Below are 21,214 nucleotides of genomic sequence, written 5' to 3'. Positions count from 1 at the left end.
CATCCAAAGAAGCAGTTGTGCAGTTTCTCCACTAGTAAGGGAGGTGGATGAAATGTGTGTGTGTGTGTGTGTGTGTGTGTGTGTGTGTGTGTGTGTGTGTGTGTGTGTGTGTGTGTGTGTGTGTGTGTGTGTGTGTGTGTATGTGTGTGTGTGTGTGTGTGTGTGTGTGTATGCGTGTGTGTGCGTGTGTGTGTGCGTGTGTGTGTGTGTGTGTGTGTCCCCTACTCTGACTGCATCACATTCAGCTGCTATTGATCTACATTCATGGAAGAATAATGAGAGCAAGGCCGTGTCAGGTAATGGTTGCCCCGACTACCTGGGGCCCCGACTACCTGGGGCCCTGCTAGGATGTAATGGTTGCCCTGACTACCTGGGGCCCTGCTATGATGGGGCCCCTTTAACCGCCTCACAAATCAATTCATTTTGGATCCTAGTTTTTATACTCCCTGTTATTATAGAGATACATAATAGACTATGGTATTTCTTCTTTTTTAAATTTTCTTTAATTTTTTTCCCTCCATTGGGCAGAGGTACAGAGTATGTTAGCTTTGAAATATGACAAATGTCATAAATTTGCCCTGAATGTGTTTTCATGAAAATAGCGTTTACGCAACCATGTCACACATACACAGAGACATGCACAGAGTACTCCACCGAGATTCAAGTAGGCAAAAATGAAGTCATCTGTTTGTGTTTGTGTAACGGAGGGATCATGTTTTCTCTTTACTCCATTTGCTGTGTTGTGGAGCTTGTTTTCCTGTAACACTGAGATTGCAGTACTGTGATCGCAACATTAGCTGTGATGAGGGTTTCACAATACATCTTGCCTACAGCTCACAGAATCACCCCCCCCCCCCCCCACCCTAGCCTGGGTAGAACCGGTTTCCTAAGAGCATTAACTTTCCTGATGACACATGGACCTTACTCATCATTTGCTTTCGCAATTCCCGACCTGGTGCGCCCACACTGTTGTGTAATTAACCAAAAATGCTTTCATTTAGGCACTGTGGCACTCACTGGCTGTGTTCAAAATAGTCTACTACATACTACTGGCATACTGATCGAGCCCCAAATCAGTATGCCGTATGCAGTATGTGACCAAAATGAAAATTTCCAGTACGCGAAACATACCCGGATGACCTACTACTTCCGCAAAATATTCCAGTACGCGAACAGAGCTATCTTCGTGGTGTACTGCATCCCATCATGCAACGCTACGTTCACGTGACCCCGTAGTGTGCTTTGCTTTTGTCGCATACTGGAAACTGTACAGCATACTACGAGGACCAGTATGCAGTATCCAGTATGTAGTAGTCTATTTCGAACACAGCCAATGACACCATATCTGTGCAAATGTGTATGAGCTTGTGAGACATTTTTGAAAAATTCATTTCAAATGTGACAAAAAACATATTTCCTGAACAATTCTTCAAGCCAACACGTTGACGTATGTTAATAACTAAGGAAAAACACAATTGACCTGAGGCCTGGGATGTACGAGCTCAGCTAAGCTGCTCCCCCAGATCGGTGCGTATGCCTGGGGAAGGACACTGCCACCCCGCAGGCCTGATCAAGGCCCCCCCTGCCAGCAGACTCCTGTCTATAAGCACAACCGCACACATTCTTTCATTTACCAGATGAAATGGAAATGACTATTACATAGTCTCTCCCTTTGTGTTATAACATTTTCTAAACCTCATTGTCACAATTTTAATTTAAGATGGAAGTGATTGACTTAGGCTGACCTACTTGTAATGAAATGGTAGAGGTTAGATAACAAGAAAAGAGCAGTTAAGAAGCTCCTGTCATTCTCATTTCTCTCTCTCTCTCTCTCTCTCTCTCACTCTCTATCTCTCTCTCTCTCTCTCACATATATAGACACTTCACTTTCTATTTTACATACTTGTATACCAATGTATGACATACAGGACATAACATTGAAATTCAGATTATTTCCGTGAGTCACCTCTCTGGAATTGAATTAGCCGTGTGTGGCGAGGACAGAGAGTGTTGTAGCTGCTAAACAGCTCTCCTCTCCACAGTTCACGTCACATCTGAACAAAGACATGCTGACATGCATTGTGTACAGATCAAATTAATTGTCTGACACAGTGTCATATTATGGAAGCTTTCAACATTCATTGCATCTCTGTGAATGCATGATTAAATATCAACTTCTCTAAAAATGTATGCGCACCTTCTCATCACTGATTACACCTTCTCAAGACAGTTGTTTTATTATTTGATTTGTTAACCCTACCTCGAACCTTAAGAAAGCATTTTTGTTAACTTTCAGTAAAATCCAATTTGCCTTATCTTAACCTCCTTGTGTGCTGTCCAAATTATGTTTTCGACAGACACATTGTTCATTTTGGAAAGAAATCCAACATTTGTTCTGTCTTGTAGGAAGCTTAAATTGCATTGTTTGTCTGGTTTTTCACCAGTCAAATTATGGGGTGAAGATAAGCCCTGTTTTCATTTCCATAGTTTTGTTTGTCTGGATGGAAGATGAAGAGGGAAAAACAGGGAGGCAATGAGTACCAAGATCAAGTGTGTGTGTGTGTGTGTGTGTGTGTGTGTGTGTGTGTGTGTGTGTGAGTCTGAGAGTGTGTGTTTTGTTTTGTGTGTGTGTGTGTGTGTGTGTGTGTGTGTGTGTGTGTGTGTGTGTGTGAGAGAGAGAGAGAGAGAGAGAGAGAGTGTATATGAGGAAGACACAGTAATGAGATATTGATTTGGATGCTCACAGGGACAGTAGGAGATCCTATAGGGTGTGATTGAGAAGGTTGACCCTTCCTTTAACCCTGAACATTTCCCTCATCGACTGGCACTGCACTGCCCGCAGACCCCTTACACACCTGGTCTGATGGAGCGGAGGTGTCTCTCCTGTCTGTAGGAGGAGAAGATAGCACGCAGGAGAGCAACATCTCACATAACCAAAGTACATGCTTAGCTTTCACATAAACATAGATTTGCATTGCAGAAATCACTGAGAACACCAGACACACTTTAATTAGGATGCCAGACTGGCACGTCTGCTCCGCCCCCCCATTGACAGGTCATCGGGATGGTCACATGACCATCGTGATGACTTTCCTCATTTGTGGAGCCTGAGGCAGTCAGCAGTTGTGTTAATGGTGGCGTCTGCAGCAGTTTTAGCCTCCCAAGTCCGTTACTGAAAACTGTTGGTTTAAGACTGTGGCCAGGGTACCTCAAACAGCTGGTGAATGTACCAGCAATTCTTTACATGTACAGCAGTTGGTAGATATAATGTCACCGTTTTGTTCTTATACAATCAATAATAGATCTTAGTTTCTTTAAGAATCTACAAATGTTATGCTACTGGAATTTAAATGAAAAAACACACATGACCCTGTGGTCATAATCAGTGGCGGACTTAGAAATTTGGGGGCTCAAGGTGAATTTAGCTAGGGGGCCCATCAACATTAATATGCGAGAAATAAGTCAGCTAGTCAGGGGGCCCATACAGTGGGTTGCAGTGGGAGGGGCCCAAGGCAGTTGCCTAGCCACGCCTCTATGCAAAGACCGCCTCTGGTCATAATAAAACATTGAGTGAAGTATAAACCTATAAATCTGAGAGAGGATTAAATTAGAGAGGATTTTAAGCATGATTGGTATGATATTCCCACCTAGAGGTGAACAAGTTTCAGTTTCATGCCCACATGTAGACACAGTTAATATGCAATAATTTATTCTGAATCCTAAAGTTAAGTTCCGTATAGTTGAAGACAAGGTTTAGCCTTAAGGATTAACTTAAAGCCTGTTATTATCCTCAGCAGTAAGTGTTCTCGCTACTCTAAGTCAGCTAGCAATGATCAGTACCTAGTGGGTCTGCACCTCTCCACTGGGACCTAAAGGCCTGATTGAGCTGACACACAGACACACACACACACCATCTGAGTAGAGCCGCTGCTTTCACTACAGCAGGGAATCAGGATGCACTAGAACATTCCGCACATAGCCAGCTGGAGCCTATGTTGTCTTTAAAGTGTACACATGTCTTTGGTGTTGGTTACACTTGTGTATCTAGTTTCCCATAGTGTGCTCTGAGCCATCAACCTCAAACTGACTCCTTGTTCTATTGAGTTATAAAGACCAGAAATGAAATGTTTGTGTGTTTTCTAGTGTGGACATGTGACCTGGGGGATCTTGATGATTTGGGAACTTTGAAGAGGGTTATTTAATTTTGAATCATCTGCTGCTTTATTTTAGACCTGCTTTACATTAGTTTTTTTTTTGTCTTTTATTTTATTTCACCTAATTTACATGCTATGCTGTATTTATTAATGTATGTACCTTGTATTGATGTATTGATGTATTGTTTCTAGCTACATTTCTCACCAAACAAAGGAAAATCTTAAGTGGGGAGTGTTTTTAGGAAAACTCACATGAAGACCAAACTGTCCAACTTATTAAACACCGTTTCATGCAGGTTTGATTTGAACCTTTGACATTGCAGTTGTTACCCGCAATGATAAAAGCCATTAATAACAGTGTTACTCTTACCTGGCAGATCAGGTCAATGAATAATAGAAATGAATAATATCCTGTTTAATTAAATTGTTTATGTAAAAATCATATTAGGCTATTTAATTTAAGTATACCATTTTGCAGCATGTGTGTGAATATTTTAGCATATATTTTGCATAATCCTATAAAAAGTATCAGCGTAATCAGTTTAAATGTGAACTTGTCTAACCTTTTAGTGATTCCAAAGCACCGTGTGTGTCAGAAAGATATAACCACAATCTGAACACTGCATCACAGACAGCAGAAACAAAACAAACAGTAAACTCTAAGAATGAAAACTGGACTTGTATGAAAACCATCACTTGCACAGTGATGATAGTTCAAATCTCCAGACAGAACTTTAGAACTTAATAGGCACAAGGAGATCTTTGTGTCCCCAGTGTAATTAACCATGTCCATCATTTGCAGTGGCTGCACTGTAATGTATATAAACTGCTTTGTTTACCTGTGCTGGCCGTTCCTCTGGGGACAGCTGGTTGAATTACTAATGGCAGAATTCTCTGGGCTCTTCATCATACAGGTCCCTTTAGGACTCTTCATCACCTTTAAGTATGCTAATGATGCTGAGGTCTGCTGCTAGGAGAACATGAGTAGGACTGGGAGCCATTACTTCTTCTGTTGGTGTGATAAAGGAGGCCTTGCTCACCCGACTGCAGTAAAGTGTAGGTGTGCACGTGTTAAACACTGTGCCGTTTGCTTGTGTTTGGAGATAAAGACAACAGGCAAGTGTTCGTGTTCAGCACTTTGTGCGCTCGGATGACTTCCTAGAAGGTGCGCTACTTGATTTCGGACCAGTACAAATGCCGAGGAATACGAGTGTCTATTTAACACTTAGGCGCAGCCGCAAACACAACAATCAGGAAGTCATGGCACATGTGTTGCTCCATCATGTGTAAGAGGTGGTGCTGAGCGTGTCTGTGTGCCACAGTGTTCTGATTCTGCTGCCCCTCGGTGAAGGAGAGCTGCGTGAATGTTGGGGCTTGTCCCCGTGGTGACGCTGATCCCACGGGCTGGATCTTTTGTAGTGGGTTGGCGGCGTGGCGGTGCTGACTGATGATGCGTCTCCCTGGCACAGATGGGCACGGCTGACGAATGGCCAGTGCCGTGTGCTGCCACAGCCCCGCCTCTCCAGCCAGAGATGATGGATGCCGCTGCTAATTTTAAACACCGCAAACTAAATCGCTCCAGCCACCCTCACCCCACTGCAGGAAGTGGGACACAGCTGGATGACTCAGATAACACTAGTTTACACACACACACACACACACATACACACACACACACACACACACACACACACACACACACACACACACACACACACACACACACACACACACACACACACACACACACAGTGAGTAAGACAAGTGCTGGTCACACACACACATATATGGATGTATACATGCAAATCTCTATCTTTAGGCCTCCTCTGAGTCTCTCTCTCTCTCTCTCTCTCTCTATGTCTGTCTTTCTCTGGTTGCATGCGTGTGTCTATGTATATTATTAGTGCTGGGCAATATGCAAAATCTTTAATTGCGATTATTCACTCGATCATAAAATTGGGAGCCTTAAGTGTGCAGCGTCTGTCGTAAGGCTTATCGGAAATGACGTTATGAATTATACCAATCACAAGCAGATGTGGTACACTTTACACTTCATATTACAGTAGGCAAACGGAAAATCTGAAACTTGTCTGAAGTTTCAAGTCTGAAAATGTAACTGATAAATGTTGCACGGACCGGCAGGTCTACCTTTCTCAAATTCATCTTCGTGCTGGGGTGCTCTTCTCTTCCGGTTCACGTGAGCGCTGTAGCAGTCTTAGGTCCACCCATAAGGTCTCACTGGTTGAGATACGTGATGTCGTCAATCCCAAGCCAGTAATAACCAGCTTCCACCTCCTATGATCCATGGTTTGTCTATGTGTATTCAAAACCAATGAGCAACTATACACACACCCAGCACACTCTTTAAATAAAAGCAGCCAGATGAATGGATATTTTGGAGGGCATGGTTCTGGCTGACAGGGTAATCAGTTCTGGAAGCCCCGCTGATATGAATCATAGATGAAGTGAAGATGTGTAGAGGCCATGGTCCAGGGTCAAAGCCAGAGTAAGACAGAAACCTCACATGTACCTGAACCAAGGACTCAACCTAATAGTACTTGGTTTGGAATTATATGGACAGGCTTAAAGTAACGCATCCCAGCCAGCCTAGTTTAGTTCTCTGCCTTCTGTGTCTAACTGGTTTCACTGGTTATCTCATTACTCTCATTATTCTGCTATCCTCTGTACGTGTACCTCTTGTTTCTAGTGTGGGCTGGTCACTGTACTCTGTGCATGTATTCTTGTCCTTAGCCTTTTCTAGCCTCCAGTGTATTTCCTAATGCTGTTTTTGTTTGTGTGTTGTGCTCATTGTTCATTTTGTGTTCTGGAAATATTTGCGTTGTCTCTGTGAGCATTCCCTGTCTTCAAGACCCTGATGTCAGCATCATCCCTAATTAATCCCACTCTTCTCAGCCTTTGCGTTGGCCTTGCTCCCCGTTACAACTATAACCAATGTGCCATTACTGCAGCACACCGCCTGTGGGGAAAATAATGGAGTGTTTGTATTACTTCAGGTATTGCATAATGGTTAATCTCAAATCATTCCCAAGTTGCATTAAGAAGTGTAGTTTAATCTGAAAAGAAGTGATTTGATTGTACAAAAATAGTCCATGATTCAAATTGTTATACAGTAATGTGTATGCGTGGCATGTGTCAGAGAAGAGGAATGTGGTGTGGGACCTTGTTTTCTAGGATAATGGCCTGGGGAGAGAACATGCCTAGTGATGCCCAGTCTGTGTATTCTTAGTTTATTCTGTGGGGGAGCTACGAGCAGAGCATGGGGATACGTGTGACAGTCGTCCACATACCGCAGAGTGCAGAGCCAACGATTGGCGTCATCTATAAGCCCATTAGCTCTGTCTGCAACTGAGAACGAGGAGAAGGACGTACAATAGAAGGAAGGGGGAAGAGGAGCAAGTATGCAGCGTATTGTTCGTTGAAATGTGACAGTACCATACTGCGGTTTCACTGCATCACGCATGCTGACCGTTAGTCGAACTCTGACAAGCTGTTTTTTTTATAAGCCTGATACAACTGCACATCGATTTTTTAAATGGAGATTCCTTATTTACATGTTATCAGGATGATTTGCAAAGATTAAACGCAGTAAAGATTATTTTGGCTCAGAAAGGAGAGTATATATATTGGTCCAGTACATTTTGCCCCTATCGACCACACGTCTTCTGAGGTAAAAACCTGACACTCCATCTTGACTGTGTACTAACACCTAGCTCTCGTTACCTGCTCGTCAGCTCTGCTAATCCACCAACTCCTCACCTCATGTGATCGCCCTCTCTCAGCCACTTTCCTTATTCTAGTCGTTCCAGCGCCTTAGTATTTCCCTGCATTCCATGCTGTATACTAAGAAGTCTGCATTTGTGTATTGTGGTCATAGCGACTAGCTAACACAGTGTTGCATGTACTCCTTAGCTTTCTTGTTTCTAGTTCTGTTATGTTCCCCAGTGACATTTTTTCCCAGGTGTTTATTTGCCTAGGCATCTAGATTGTCATTCTGTTCGTTCTGTTTCCATCTCATGTAGCTAAGAATAAGTTAACTGTTAACAAACTGTATCCATGAGGACAATCCTTGATGTACCTAAATCTTTGAGGAAGCATTAGGAACCACCTCTTCGGTAAATATATTATAATTTTTTTCTGTGAATAATTTGGCCAAGTCAGGCTTACAAACAGTGTATTTCAGTCCTCATTGTTTGGGGTAGTTTCTTGGCATGTATTTGCACATTGAAGTGGAAGCTCCTGAGAGTGAGAGTTTGCCGTCCATCAGAGTTTGGAACTGTGGTTTTAGTTTTGGAGATTTAATGATTTGCAACCAGCTCCTACAACAAATTTAATCATGTATGTATTCTCTGATTTTCCCCATGCTGATAGATGACTGAGGATGTTTGGCCTTTATGTCACCTTATATTAAACTTTAATATAACAAGGCATCATGGAATATATTAAAGCATGTAATAACAGATTTTGTTTTTCTTAATCATGGGCAAAAATGTGTTTTCCTGTTTCTGACATCCTTGTAGGTGCTTCAAATGAAAGACATTCTCTGCAATTTTGCAAGAAGGTGAAAACTGGTGCAGATGGTGTGTTAGTTGGTAGGGTCAGCGATTGAAAGCAGGTGTCTCTCTTGAACCAAGGGGCCGGCTCACTGTGATAGTTCACACAGCCCTTCACAATGCACATTAACAACATGTCAACAGAATTTTTACTTCCCCACAATTCTTGTAATATAAATATGTTACAAAAAGTTTCACTTCTCCAAATTAAATGAACCAACTAAAGCTATAATTGTAAGCCCTAGCCTGGCGCTTGGGGAGCAGTTGGGGTTTAGGTGCCTTGCTCAAGGGCACCTCAGTCATGGCCTCAGGCCTGGGAATTGAACCCACGACCCTCCGGTCACAAGACCAGTTCCCTAACCACCAGACCATAACTGCCCCATTATCCATTACTAAAAGCATCAAACTGATTGTATGAATAATAGTCACAGGAAATCTTTTATTTCACTTTATTATTTCACTCTAGTGGCTGCTTCCACATTACAGCAATTACAAGTCTTTCACAGACAACAATAATAAAATTATAATTTTTTTACATTAAAATTAAACATTACATAATGTAAGTTCACAGCACATATAATACAGACTTTAATGTACTACATTGAGAATCAAACAAATCAGTCATTTAAGTGACAGTACTGAGTACTCTGTTTTGTCATAGGAGTATAACGGTATGTGCACTGTCCCAGGCTGCTTATCATGCATTATAGTTAAGTATATCAGTGACCCAGCATTCTAAAAAATGGAAAAAGGGAAAACAAGTAGAAATGCAAATAACGATTCAGCATGAAGTAAATCCAGATGATATTTTTTAAAGGAAACATCGACACATTTGATACACATTTGATGTATTTAATTTAACAGATTAGTGTATGATTGATGTATTTAATGTATTGACTCACACACACTCACACACACAGACCCCCCCCCCCCCCCCCCACACACACACACACACACACACACACACACACACAAACACTCACACACACACACACACACACTCACACACACACACACACACACACACACACACACACACACACACACCCTGTGTTTACCTGATCATGTTGCTCATGTTGCCCTCCTGTTCTGTCCTCCTCACCTTTCATCCTTCTTCTCTTACACCCTAAACATTGATCAGGCAACAGTGCATGTGACCAACAGCCAAGACTTGTGGGATCGGTGATTCCAAGCAGTTCATTATTCATAAATATTAAAACATCCATGTGTCAATCATTGTTTCATGTGTGTTTGTACCTTTGTATATCCAGCAGGCTACAACAGATACTCCCACAGTTACGAAGAAAATGGCAAGATATTTGAGAACTGGTTTCAAAGGTCGATCTGTTAATAGTAATGTGATTCACATGAATGCTTATTAAAAGACATTACATTGAAAACAAAAATATATAAGATGTTTGTATAGTGTTTTCCTGAATAATAATCTGATGTAGTATATTTTTTTATTGCATGTTTGGATTTATGGAATAAAAACATATTGAATTTTTTACATCCTCCTATGTCTCTTACATACCATGAAACTACATGACATATCTGTTTTACAAAACATGTGGCATTGCTAAATGTCCAAAAATGCTATACCTTGAACAGTAAGTCTGAATTTTTTGTGTGTTTTAGAATCCACCTCACAACTGTATTCTCCCTGATCATCTGTAGTCACTTCCTTTACTACTAGAGTCCTGTATTTTTTTATCTGTACTCTTCTGCTGTGGTAATCTGCATTATTCTCATTTATAGGCCCATGAGGTCCAGTCCAGGTGATTGTTTTGTTTTTAACCTGTAAGTCAGTGTCATAGCAATAGAAAATGGCTGGCTCTTTTACTGGAATGACTTCATGTATTTGTGACATTTGGAAGCCTAAGAGATGAAAACAGAACAAATAAATAAAATTACCATATTGTTACTTAAACTTATGCAACCTTTATATACAAACATATGCAAAATATTTGTATACTTCACTTTTGCTACAGTGACCATTGGGATTAAACTCTGCTCTGATTGTAATGACTGCTATAGTGTTAACCTAATGAGACCAAAACTGAGCACCATCATTCTGTTTGGACCATCCAAAACTACAAAGGGCATTTTAAGAAACATGGCCTCTCTCACAACATAAATCAGACAACATACCAAATGTCTTGAGATCAGAATAATCATAAGAATGCAATAACTTCTTGCTCCATATGTTGTTGAAATAGTGATTCATGCTTTTAGTTAATCTCCTCTTGATTAGTGGAGTGCTCTGTATTTGGGGACAAGCCAGTCTTCTCCTTGCAACAAATTGAAAGTTTGAAAATTCTACTAGCTGATCTCAGACAAGCCTCATCTGAAGCCTTGTCCAAATGCAAAAACTGAATAAATGTTGTTCATTCAGTTGATTTGTGGAGTAATTGATTGTAATGTGAATGAGTGACACTCTGTGTAAATATGTAATTACATTATTTGTTAGAACAGTTGACAGTAGAAATGGTTAAAGAGCTTTGTTGTTTAGAGCACTTGTATAGCGATTTGGTTAAGAATCGTTGTATATGATCATGGTTGCCTACTGTATATGATCATGGTTGTTTACTCCAATATCTACTAATGTTTTAATTCAGAATTCTCAAGAAAGTGAGAAAAGTGAATTTAAAAATCTTACCTGTATGAAAATGAAGCAGCAGCAGAAGCAAATATTTCCACATTTTGGATGTCTGTGCCTGCCTGAAAAAGGGAGACATGGATGAAACAGCAATCGTTGTTTAACTCACTAGAATGTGCATTCTTACTTCCTGAATAAATGTGATGATGATATAAAGGTCTAAACAGTAAAACTGACAGAATCATGAAACTTTTATGTAATCACTGATTCTCACTCAGGAAGTGAACAATACAAACGTCAAGAAAAGAATCTAGTTTCACATCTGTAAAGCTATTGCATTGTACAGGATTCGGCTAAAACTATATATATAAATAACCAGAGGAAAAAAATACGTTATTTTGATTGGTCAGGGTGATGTGACAGATGTGACAGATCTATATGATGTGACTGGAAATAGTATATGCTGTTTTAGCTTTTATTCTTGATATCAGGAATTCAATTTATACATGTGAAAATTAAATTTCCACTAGTTCAAATTTATTACTTTCCACTATTGTCACGGTGACAGCTCCATACCCCTCCTTGTGGGCGTGTCGTTATGTCGTCTGCGTGCAGTTATGTCCATGTTTGTAATTCTGTGGGTGTGGGTCGTTTGTGAGCGTGTTCGTAGTCTCACCTGTGACTTGTCTCGTGATCACTGGGGAATGTGTTCAGCACCTATTTAATGTGTATTCGCGCAATGTCTTGTGCTCGTCTTTGTCTAAAGCTCGTGCCGTTGTGAGTGTTATGTATGAGAGTGCTTGTGCTATTCACGCTGCACTTTATTCGTTGTTCACCAATAAACGTCTGTGTGTTCAAGTACCTGCTCGTCGGGCCTGCCTCCTCCCAACGTAACAACTATTACTTATTTATTCTTGATATCATAAATTTAATTAAATCAAGGAAGAATATTTTTTACTAGTAAAAATGTACTCCTTACATGTAAAAATTTTATTCATGATATCAAAAATGTTATTCTTACTATGTGATAATTCATAACTTTTCCAATTTATTTTAATGGGGAAAACATTTTTACATGTAAGAATTGAATATTTTACAGTAAATATTTAATCCATATATGTAAAAATGTTATTTATACTAGCAATAATTTCATTTTTACTAGTAAGTGTGATGGGCGAGGAGTGCACAATAAAAAGGAAGCGATCACACCAGGGAAAAGGGGAGACTTAATGAAGAAAGTGCACAACATAAAACCCGCCACTCAATCTAAATGAAGGACACAACCAGCAGTCAACTAGTACAAAGACAAGACATATAGACCCTCAGGTGTTGGGATCCTAATAGACCCTGCCCACCTGAGGGACGAACACAACGCAATAACAACCCAACAACAAATCTACTGCCGCTGAGGATGGAGGCGGCCAGCAGGGGGCCTCCGTATCGTGACAGTAAGAATTTAATTGATTTATACTACTGAAAATGTAAATCTTCCAAGTAAAACATTTCAATTAAGATTTTTCACTAGAAAAAAGTTTATTTTTACATGTAACAATTAGCTTCTTACTGGTAAAAACAATAGTTTTTCAAATTTTTTACATGTAAGAATACAATTATTATTGTCATGCAGCCCCTGACCCCTCCCCTTTGGGTGTGTGTTTATGTTGTTTATGTCTAGTTTTTTATTCTTACATGTAAAAATGTTTTCCCCATTAAAATAAATTGGAAAAGTTATGAATTTTCACTAGTAAGAATAACATTTTTGATATCATGAATTTAATTTTTACATGTAAGGACTACATTTTTACTAGTAAAAAATATTCTTCCTTGATTTTATTAAATTTATGATATCAATAATAAATAAGTACTAGTGGAAAGTGATAAATATGTACTAGTGGAAATTTTATTTTCACATGTATAGCTACATTGAATTCCTGATATCGAGAAAATAAGAATTAAAGCTAAAACGGCTTGTACTATTTCCAGTACAGCTCACATCATATAGATCTGTCACATCTGTCACATCACCCTGACCAATCAAAATAACGTAATTTTTTCCTCTGGTTATTTATATACATAGTTTTAGCCTAATCCTGTACAATGCAATAGCTTTACAGATGTGAAACTAGATTCTTTGCTTGACATTTGGATTGCTCACTTCCTGAGTGAGAATCAGTGATTACATAAAAGTTCCATGAAGTCAGTTTTACTGTTTAGACCTTTATATCATCATCACATTTATTCAGGAAGTAAGAATGCACATTCTAGTGAGTTAAACAACGATTGTTGTTTCATCCATGTCTCCCTTCTTCAGGCAGGCACAGACATCCAAAATGTGGAAATATTTGCTTCTGCTGCTGCTTCATTTCCATACAGGTAAGATTTTAAAATCACTTTTCTCACTTTCTTGAGAATTCTGAGTTAAAACATTAGTAAATATTGAGGTAAACAACCCATGATCTTATACAGTAGACAACCATGATCATATACAGTAGACAACCACGATCATATACAGTAGACAACCATGATTATATACAGTAGACAACCATGATCATATACAGTAGACAACGAGTCTTAACCAAAGCACTATACAAATGTTCTAAACAACAAATCTCTAACCATTTCAACCATCAGCTGTTCTAACAAATAATGTACTTACATATTTACACAGAGTGTCACTCATTCACATTACAATCAATTACTCCACAAATCAACTGAATGAACAACATTTATTCAGTTTTTGCATTTGGACAAGGCTTCAGATTTTGGCATATTGTCTGATTTATGTTGTGAGAGAAGCCATGTTTCTTAAAATGCCCTTTGTAGTTTTAGATGGTCCAAACAGAATGACGGTGCTCAGTTTTGGTCTCATTAAGTTAACACTATAGCAGTCATTACAATTGGAGCAGTGTTTAATCCCAATGGTCACTGTAGCAAAAGTGAAGTATACAAATATTTTGTATATGTTTGTATATAAAAGTTGCATAAGTTTATGTACCAATATGGTAATTTTATTTATTTGTTCTGTTTTCCTCTCTTAGGCTTCCAAATGTCAAAAATACACGAAGTCATAACTCAAGTAAAACAGTCAGCCACTTTCTATTGCTATCACACTGACTTAGAGGCTAAAAACAAAACAATCACCTGGACTGGACCTCATGGTCCTATAAATGAGAATAATGCAGATTACCACAGCAGAAGAGTACATATAAAAAAATACAGGACTCTTATTATAAACGAAGTGACTACAGAAGATCAGGCAGAATACAGTTGTGAGGTGGATTCTAAAACATACAAAAAATTCAGACTTACTGTTCAAGGTATAGCATTTTTGGACATTTATCAATGCCACATGTTTTGTAAAACAGATATGTCATGTAGTTTCATGGTATATAAGAGACATAGCAGGGTGTAAAAAATCTAATATGTTTTTATTCCATAAATCCAAACATTCAATGCAGTTTTGGGTGGTCCAAACAGAATGATGGTGCTCAGTTTTGGTCTCATTAAGTTAACACTATAGCAGTCATTACAATCAGAGCAGTTTTTAATCCCAATGGTCACTGTAGCAAAAGTGAAGTATACAATATGTTTGTATATAAAGGTTGCATAGGTTTATGTAACAATATGGTAATTTTATTTATTTGTTCTGTTTTCCTCTCTTAGGCTTCCAAATGTCACAAATACATGAAGTCATAACTCAAGTAAAACAGTCAGCCGTTTTCTATTGCTATGACACTGACTTAGAGGCTAAAAACAAAAAAATCACCTGGACTGGACCTCATGGTCCTATAAATGAGAATAATGCAGATTACCACAGCAGAAGAGTACATATAAGAAAATACAGGACTCTAGTAGTAAATGAAGTGACTACAGAAGATCAGGCAGAATACAGTTGTGAGGTGGATTCTAAAACATACAAAAAATTCAGACTTACTGTTCAAGGTATAGCATTTTTGGACATTTAGCAATGCCATATGTTTTGTAAAACAGATATGTCATGTAGTTTCATGGTATGTAAGAGACATAGGAGGATGTAAAAAATCCAATATGTTTTTATTCCATAAATCCAAACACGCAATGTAGTTTTGGATGGTCCAAACAGAATGATGGTGCTCAGTTTTTGTCTCATTAGGTTAACACTATAGCAGTCATTACAATCAGAGCAGAGTTTAATCCCAATGGTCACTGTAGCAAAAGTGAAGTATACAACTATTTTGTATATGTTTGTATAAAGGTTGCATAAGTTTATGTAACAATATGGTAATTTTATTTATTTGTTCTGTTTTCCTCTCTTAGGCTTCCAAATGGCACAAATACATGAAGTCATAACTCCAGTAAAACAGTCAGCCATTTTCTATTGCTATGACACTAATTTACAGGCTAAAAACAAAACAATCACCTGGACTGGACCTTATGGGCCTATAAATGAGAATAATGCAGATTACCACAGCAAAAAAGTACAGATAAGAAAATACAGGACTCTAGTAGTAAATGAAGTGACTGCAGAAGATCAGGCAGAATACAGTTGTGAGGTGGATTCTAAAACATACAAAAAATTCAGACTTACTGTTCAAGGTATAGCATTTTTGGACATTTAGCAATGCCATATGTTTTGTAAAACAGATATGACATGTAGTTTCATGGTATGTAAGAGACATAGCAGTGTTAAAAAGTTTCATGTGTTTTTATTCCATAAATCCAAACATGCAATAAAAATATACTACATCAGATTATTATTCAGGAAAACACTACCTAAAACAAAATACTTAAATGGACATTCGTTTCCTAATCGAATTTAAAGTCCAGTTTGCATATTGTAATTTTTTTATTGTTACAGCAATTCGTTTACACAGTAACACACTCTATAACACACACTATGTGTATACAAGCATCTTATATATTTTTGTTTTCAGTGTGAATTTCATGTGAATCACATTACTATTAACAGATCCACCTTTGAAAACAGTTCTCAAATATCGTGCCATTTTGTTCGTAACTGGGGGAGTATCTATTGTAGCCTGCTGGATATACAAAGGTACAAACACACATGATCACAGAAACAATGATTGACACATTATGAATAATGAACTGCTTGGAATCACCAATCCCACAAATCCCACATGCACTGTTGCCTGATCAATGTTTAGGGTGTAAGAGAAGAAGGATGAAAGGTGAGGAGGACAGAACAGGAGGGCAACATGAGCAACATGATCAGGTAAACACAGGGTGTGTGTGTGTGTGTGTGTGTGTGTGTGTGTGTGTGTGTGTGTGTGTGTGTGTGTGTGTGTGTGTGTGTGTGTGTGTGTGTGTGTGTGTGTGTTTGTATAAGAGCACGTGAGGCTGAGTCAATACATTAAATACATCAACCATACACTAATCTGTTAAATTTAATACATCAAATGTGTCGATGTTTCATTTAATACATTAAAGTCTGCATTATATGTGCTGCCTAAGTTGAAGAATGAACTCACATTACGTAATGCTTCATTTAGATTTAAAAATTATAACACTTTCATTATTGTTGGCTGTGAAAGACCTTAAATGGGGAAGCAGCCATTAGTGCGGACAAATAAAAGATTTACTGTGATAGATTTACTTTTCATGCTGTTATTCAGACATTGTTTTCTGTTTTATTCTTTATTTAGTCAGTTCATTCAATTTGGAGAAGTGAAACTGTTTTTCTAACATATTTTATGATCTAATAGGTTATTACAAGAATTGTGGGGATGTAAAATTCTGTTGACATTTTGTTGATGTGCATTGTGAAGGGCTGTGTATACTATCACGGTGAGCCAGCCCCTTGGCTCAAGGTAGACACTCACACCCACATCCACCCCCACACCCACACCCACATCCACCTCCACACCCGCACCCACACCCACATCCACCTCCACACCCACACCCACACCCACATCCACCTCCGCACCCACACCCACATCCACCCCCACACCCGCACCCACACCCACCCCCACACCCGCACCCACACCCGCACCCACACCCACATCCACCTCCACACCCGCACCCACACCCGCACCCACACCCACACCCACATCCACCCCCACCCCCACACCCACACCCACACCCACATCCACCTCCACACCCGCACCCACACCCACATCCACCCCCACACCCGCACCCACACCCACACCCACACGCACTACATCCCTCCCTGGCTCTCAATCACCTATCGACGCCTCTGCACCTATTTCTTGTTTTTGTTGCTTTCCTCTGCTATTTTAACCCACAGATCCAGTCCAGCACTGATGTGCATTATTACGAGAATGACATCTAAGCCGTGCTGCTGGAGACGCCTCCTCTGTCTGCCCTCACGACGCCTTGAGAGACTTGCTTATATAGTGTGATGCAGCATTCTTATTCTTCTTTTTCTGTTCGATTTGTGTCATTTACTTTGATGTAAACTAAAGACGTGCTACTACCCTCCCCTTTGAGCGTGTGTTTATGTTGTCTACGTCTAGTCGTCTGCGTCTGTGGATCTCCGTGGGTGTGGTTGTGTCTGAACGTGTTCATCGGTCTCACCCGTGGCTCGTCTCGTGATCACTCGGGGCTTATGTGGTTTGTCCATTTAATGTGCGTTCGTGCAGTGTCCCGTGCTCGTCTTTGTCAGAGTCTTATTTGTGACTACCATTAGATGTTTCACGTGCGCTGTCTGCACTTTTGTTCAAATAAACGTGTACTGTTTGTAAGGAAGACTGGACTTGGTGCTTCGTCCTTCTCTCTGTGTTCCACATCATAATTACATGTAAAAAATTTAATTGTGCTAATAAAAAAATAATTCTTATATGTTGTTTCCCCCATTAAAAATTAATTGAAAAGTCATGAATTATCATATACTTTTTACTGGTAAGAATTAAATTTGTACTTGTGAGTAAAGTAAATTTTCATATGTATAAATTGAATTCCTTCTTGTTCTTCTTCTTCTTTCGGCCATTCCCGTTTAGGGGTCGCCACAACGGCTCAAACTCCTCCATCTGGCCCTGTTCTGAGTGTCCTCCACTGACACACCAAACACTCTCATATGCTCTACCACTGCATCCATAAACCTCCTCTTAGGTCTACCTCTCCTCCTCTTGCCTGGAAGTTCCATCCTCAAGACCCTCCTACCAATATACCTCTCCTCCCTCCTCTGTACATGTCCAAACCATCTCAATCACACTTCTCTAACTTTATCTCCAAAACATGCTACATGTGCTGATCATCTAATAAACTCATTTCTCATTCTATCCTTCCTCGTCACTCCAAATGAGAATCTCAACATCTTAATCTCAGACACCTCCATCTCCCTCACCTGTCTCTTTTCAGTGCCACTGTCTCCAGTCCATACAACATAGCAGGTCTCACTACTGTCCTATAGATCTTTCCTTTCATTCTAGCCGACACCCTTCTATCACAGATCACCCCAGACACTTTATGCCATCCACCCTACCCTGCCTGCACTCTCTTCTTTACCTCTCCTTCACTTCCTCCATTACTCCTCCATGTACCCTCGACCCTAAGTAGGTAAACTCGTCAACCTTCACCAAATCAACTCCTTGTAACTGGACCTGTCGACTGTCTGCCCTCTCATTCACACACATGTACTCTGTTTTACTCCTGCTCACTTTCATTCCCCTGCTCTCCAAAGCATGTCTCCATCTTTCCAAGCTCACCTCCACCTGCTCCCTACTCTCACTACATATCACAATGTCATCAGCAAACATCATAGTCCAAGGGGACTCCTGCCTAACATCGTCCGTCAGTCTGTCCATGACAATTGCGAACAGGAAGGGACTCAGGGCTGATCCCTGATGTAGTCCTACCCCCACTTTAAACCCATCTGTCATTCCTACCGCACATCTCACTGCTGTCACACTGTTCGCATACATATCCTGCACTACCCTCACATACTTTTCTGCTACTCCTGACTTCCTCATACAATACCACAGCTCCTGTCTCGGTATTCTATCATAAGCTTTCTCTAAGTCAACAAACACACAATGTAACTCCTTCTGTCCTTCCCTATACTTCTCCATTAACACTCTCAAAGCAAACATAGCATCTGTGGTGCACTTAGCTGGCATGAAACTATATTGCTGCTCACAGATCTCTACCTCTCCTTCATTATGATTCATCAGTTCCTCAATATACTCCTTCCACCTTCCCAAGACACTCTCCTCACCAGACAACACATTTCCATCTTTATCCTTTATCATCCTAACCTGCTGCACATCCTGCCCATCACGGTTTCTCTGTCTGGCCAATCTGTACAGATCCTTTTCCCCTTCCTTAGTGTCCAACTTCTCATACAGCTTGCTATATGCCTTCTCTTTAGCTTCTGCTACTGCTCTCTTTGCCTTGCGACACATCTCCTTGTATCTCTGTCTACTTTCTTCATCTCGCTGAAAATCCCAATTCTTTTTAGCCAACCGATTCCTCTCAAACTTTCCTGAACTTCCTCATTCCACCACCATGACTCCTTGTCCTTGTCTATCTTCCTCTGACCTCTGTCCTGAGGTCACACCTTCCTAGCCACATCCCTCACTACATTTGAAGTCTCATCCCAGGTATCCAGAACACCACCACCATTACCCAGTACCTGCCTCACCTCATCCCTGAATTTTACACCACAGTCCTCATCCTTTAACTTCCACCACCTGATCTTATGTTCCGCTCTCACTCTCTTCCTCTTCTTCACCACCAAAACCATCCTACATATCACCATCCTATGCTGTTTAGCTACACTCTCCCCTGGTAACACCTTGCAATCACTAGCCTCTTTCAGGTTTCGTCTCCTACAGAGGATATAGTTGACCTGTGTGCATCTTCCCCCACTCTTATATGTTACCCTGTGCTCTTCCTTTTTCTTAAATAATTAACACTTTCGTAAGTGTTAATTATAGCCATCTTTATCCTTTTAGCAAAATCTACCACCATTTGTCCTTCCATATTCCTTTCTTTAACACCATATCTACCCAACACCTCCTCATCACCACTGTTCCCTCCACCAACATGTCCATTTAAATCTGCTCCAATAACCAGTCTCTCCTCTTTAGGAACCTGCAAAACAACTTCATCTATCTGTCTCCAGAATTCTTCTTTCTCCTCCACATCACAACCTACCTGAGGAGTAGGTCTGCAACTAACAATTATTTTAAAAATCGATTAATCGGCTGATGAATTTTGCGATGAATCGATGAATTGGGGAAACCAGTTAATTTCCATGTCTTTATTCAGAAATAGAACATTGAATAACAGAACAAATAAGTGTCACATTGAGGACCCCGGCCTCTCCCTTTTGGGCGTGTGTTTACGTTTTCTAGTCTGCGTCTGTGGATCTCCGTGGGTGCGTTTGTGTCCTGTGCTGATTCGTCTCACCTGTTGCTCGTCTCATAATCACGTGGGGATTATGTGGTTTGTCTACTTAATGTGCGTTTGCGCAGTGTCCTGCGCTCGTCGTTGTCTGAGTCTGCACGTTGTGTGTGCATGTTTATGTGTTCTCCGTACGCTATTGCGCTTTATGTGTTTATTAAAAGTTACGTTTGGAAAAGCGAAAGCAAGGATTCCTGTCTCGTCTGTCGCCTCACCCGAGCGTTACAATAAGTACTTACAATAATTAAATAATAGATTAAATTAAATATAACTTATTAATCAATTCTAATAAATTAAATTAAATAATAAAGAAAAATATGTGGATCATTCTATTGAATGGCTTCCTGGATTGTGTTGATTCCACTCATTTTACCTGGATTGCACTAATTACAAAATCTAGCAAGCTTAAGCAAAATCCTGGTGAGGACTTTGACTTCCTGAACCTGGATTATACACCTCTGGTAAATTCACAAAGCCAGTGAGAACAGGTAGCTAAAACAGAACAGGAAACAATGAGAACATAG

General features: G+C 40.0%; 1 protein-coding gene and 1 long non-coding RNA gene across 3 annotated transcripts; one reads left to right on the top strand and one right to left on the bottom strand.

Annotated features, from left to right (window-relative positions):
* Window positions 1-9,167: 9,167 nt before the first annotated feature.
* Window positions 9,168-11,653, bottom strand: LOC143521033 (uncharacterized). The gene is made up of 5 exons (XR_013132606.1): window positions 11,385-11,653; window positions 10,328-10,603; window positions 9,983-10,069; window positions 9,784-9,851; window positions 9,168-9,460 (listed from the first exon to the last, which is right to left on the bottom strand). It is a non-coding gene; the product is annotated as an uncharacterized LOC143521033 (long non-coding RNA).
* Window positions 11,654-13,607: 1,954 nt separating this feature from the next.
* Window positions 13,608-20,807, top strand: LOC143521451 (obscurin-like). 2 transcript variants are annotated; one of them, XM_077014330.1, is made up of 7 exons: window positions 13,608-13,697; window positions 14,363-14,641; window positions 14,988-15,266; window positions 15,621-15,899; window positions 16,273-16,359; window positions 16,472-16,539; window positions 17,572-20,807. In XM_077014330.1, exons 1-7 carry the CDS (start codon window positions 13,619-13,621, stop codon window positions 17,614-17,616), a joined length of 1,116 nt encoding a protein of 371 aa, XP_076870445.1. In that variant the 5' UTR covers window positions 13,608-13,618; the 3' UTR covers window positions 17,617-20,807. The 2 variants fall into 2 exon arrangements, with proteins under 2 accessions (XP_076870445.1, XP_076870444.1); XM_077014329.1 differs by having other exon boundaries at window positions 16,472-20,807.
* The last annotated feature ends 407 nt before the right edge of the window (window positions 20,808-21,214 follow it).

This window comes from Brachyhypopomus gauderio, chromosome 8 (assembly GCF_052324685.1).
Source record: "Brachyhypopomus gauderio isolate BG-103 chromosome 8, BGAUD_0.2, whole genome shotgun sequence".
NCBI lineage: Eukaryota > Metazoa > Chordata > Actinopteri > Gymnotiformes > Hypopomidae > Brachyhypopomus > Brachyhypopomus gauderio.
This window is presented reverse-complemented; position numbering and strand designations above follow the sequence as displayed.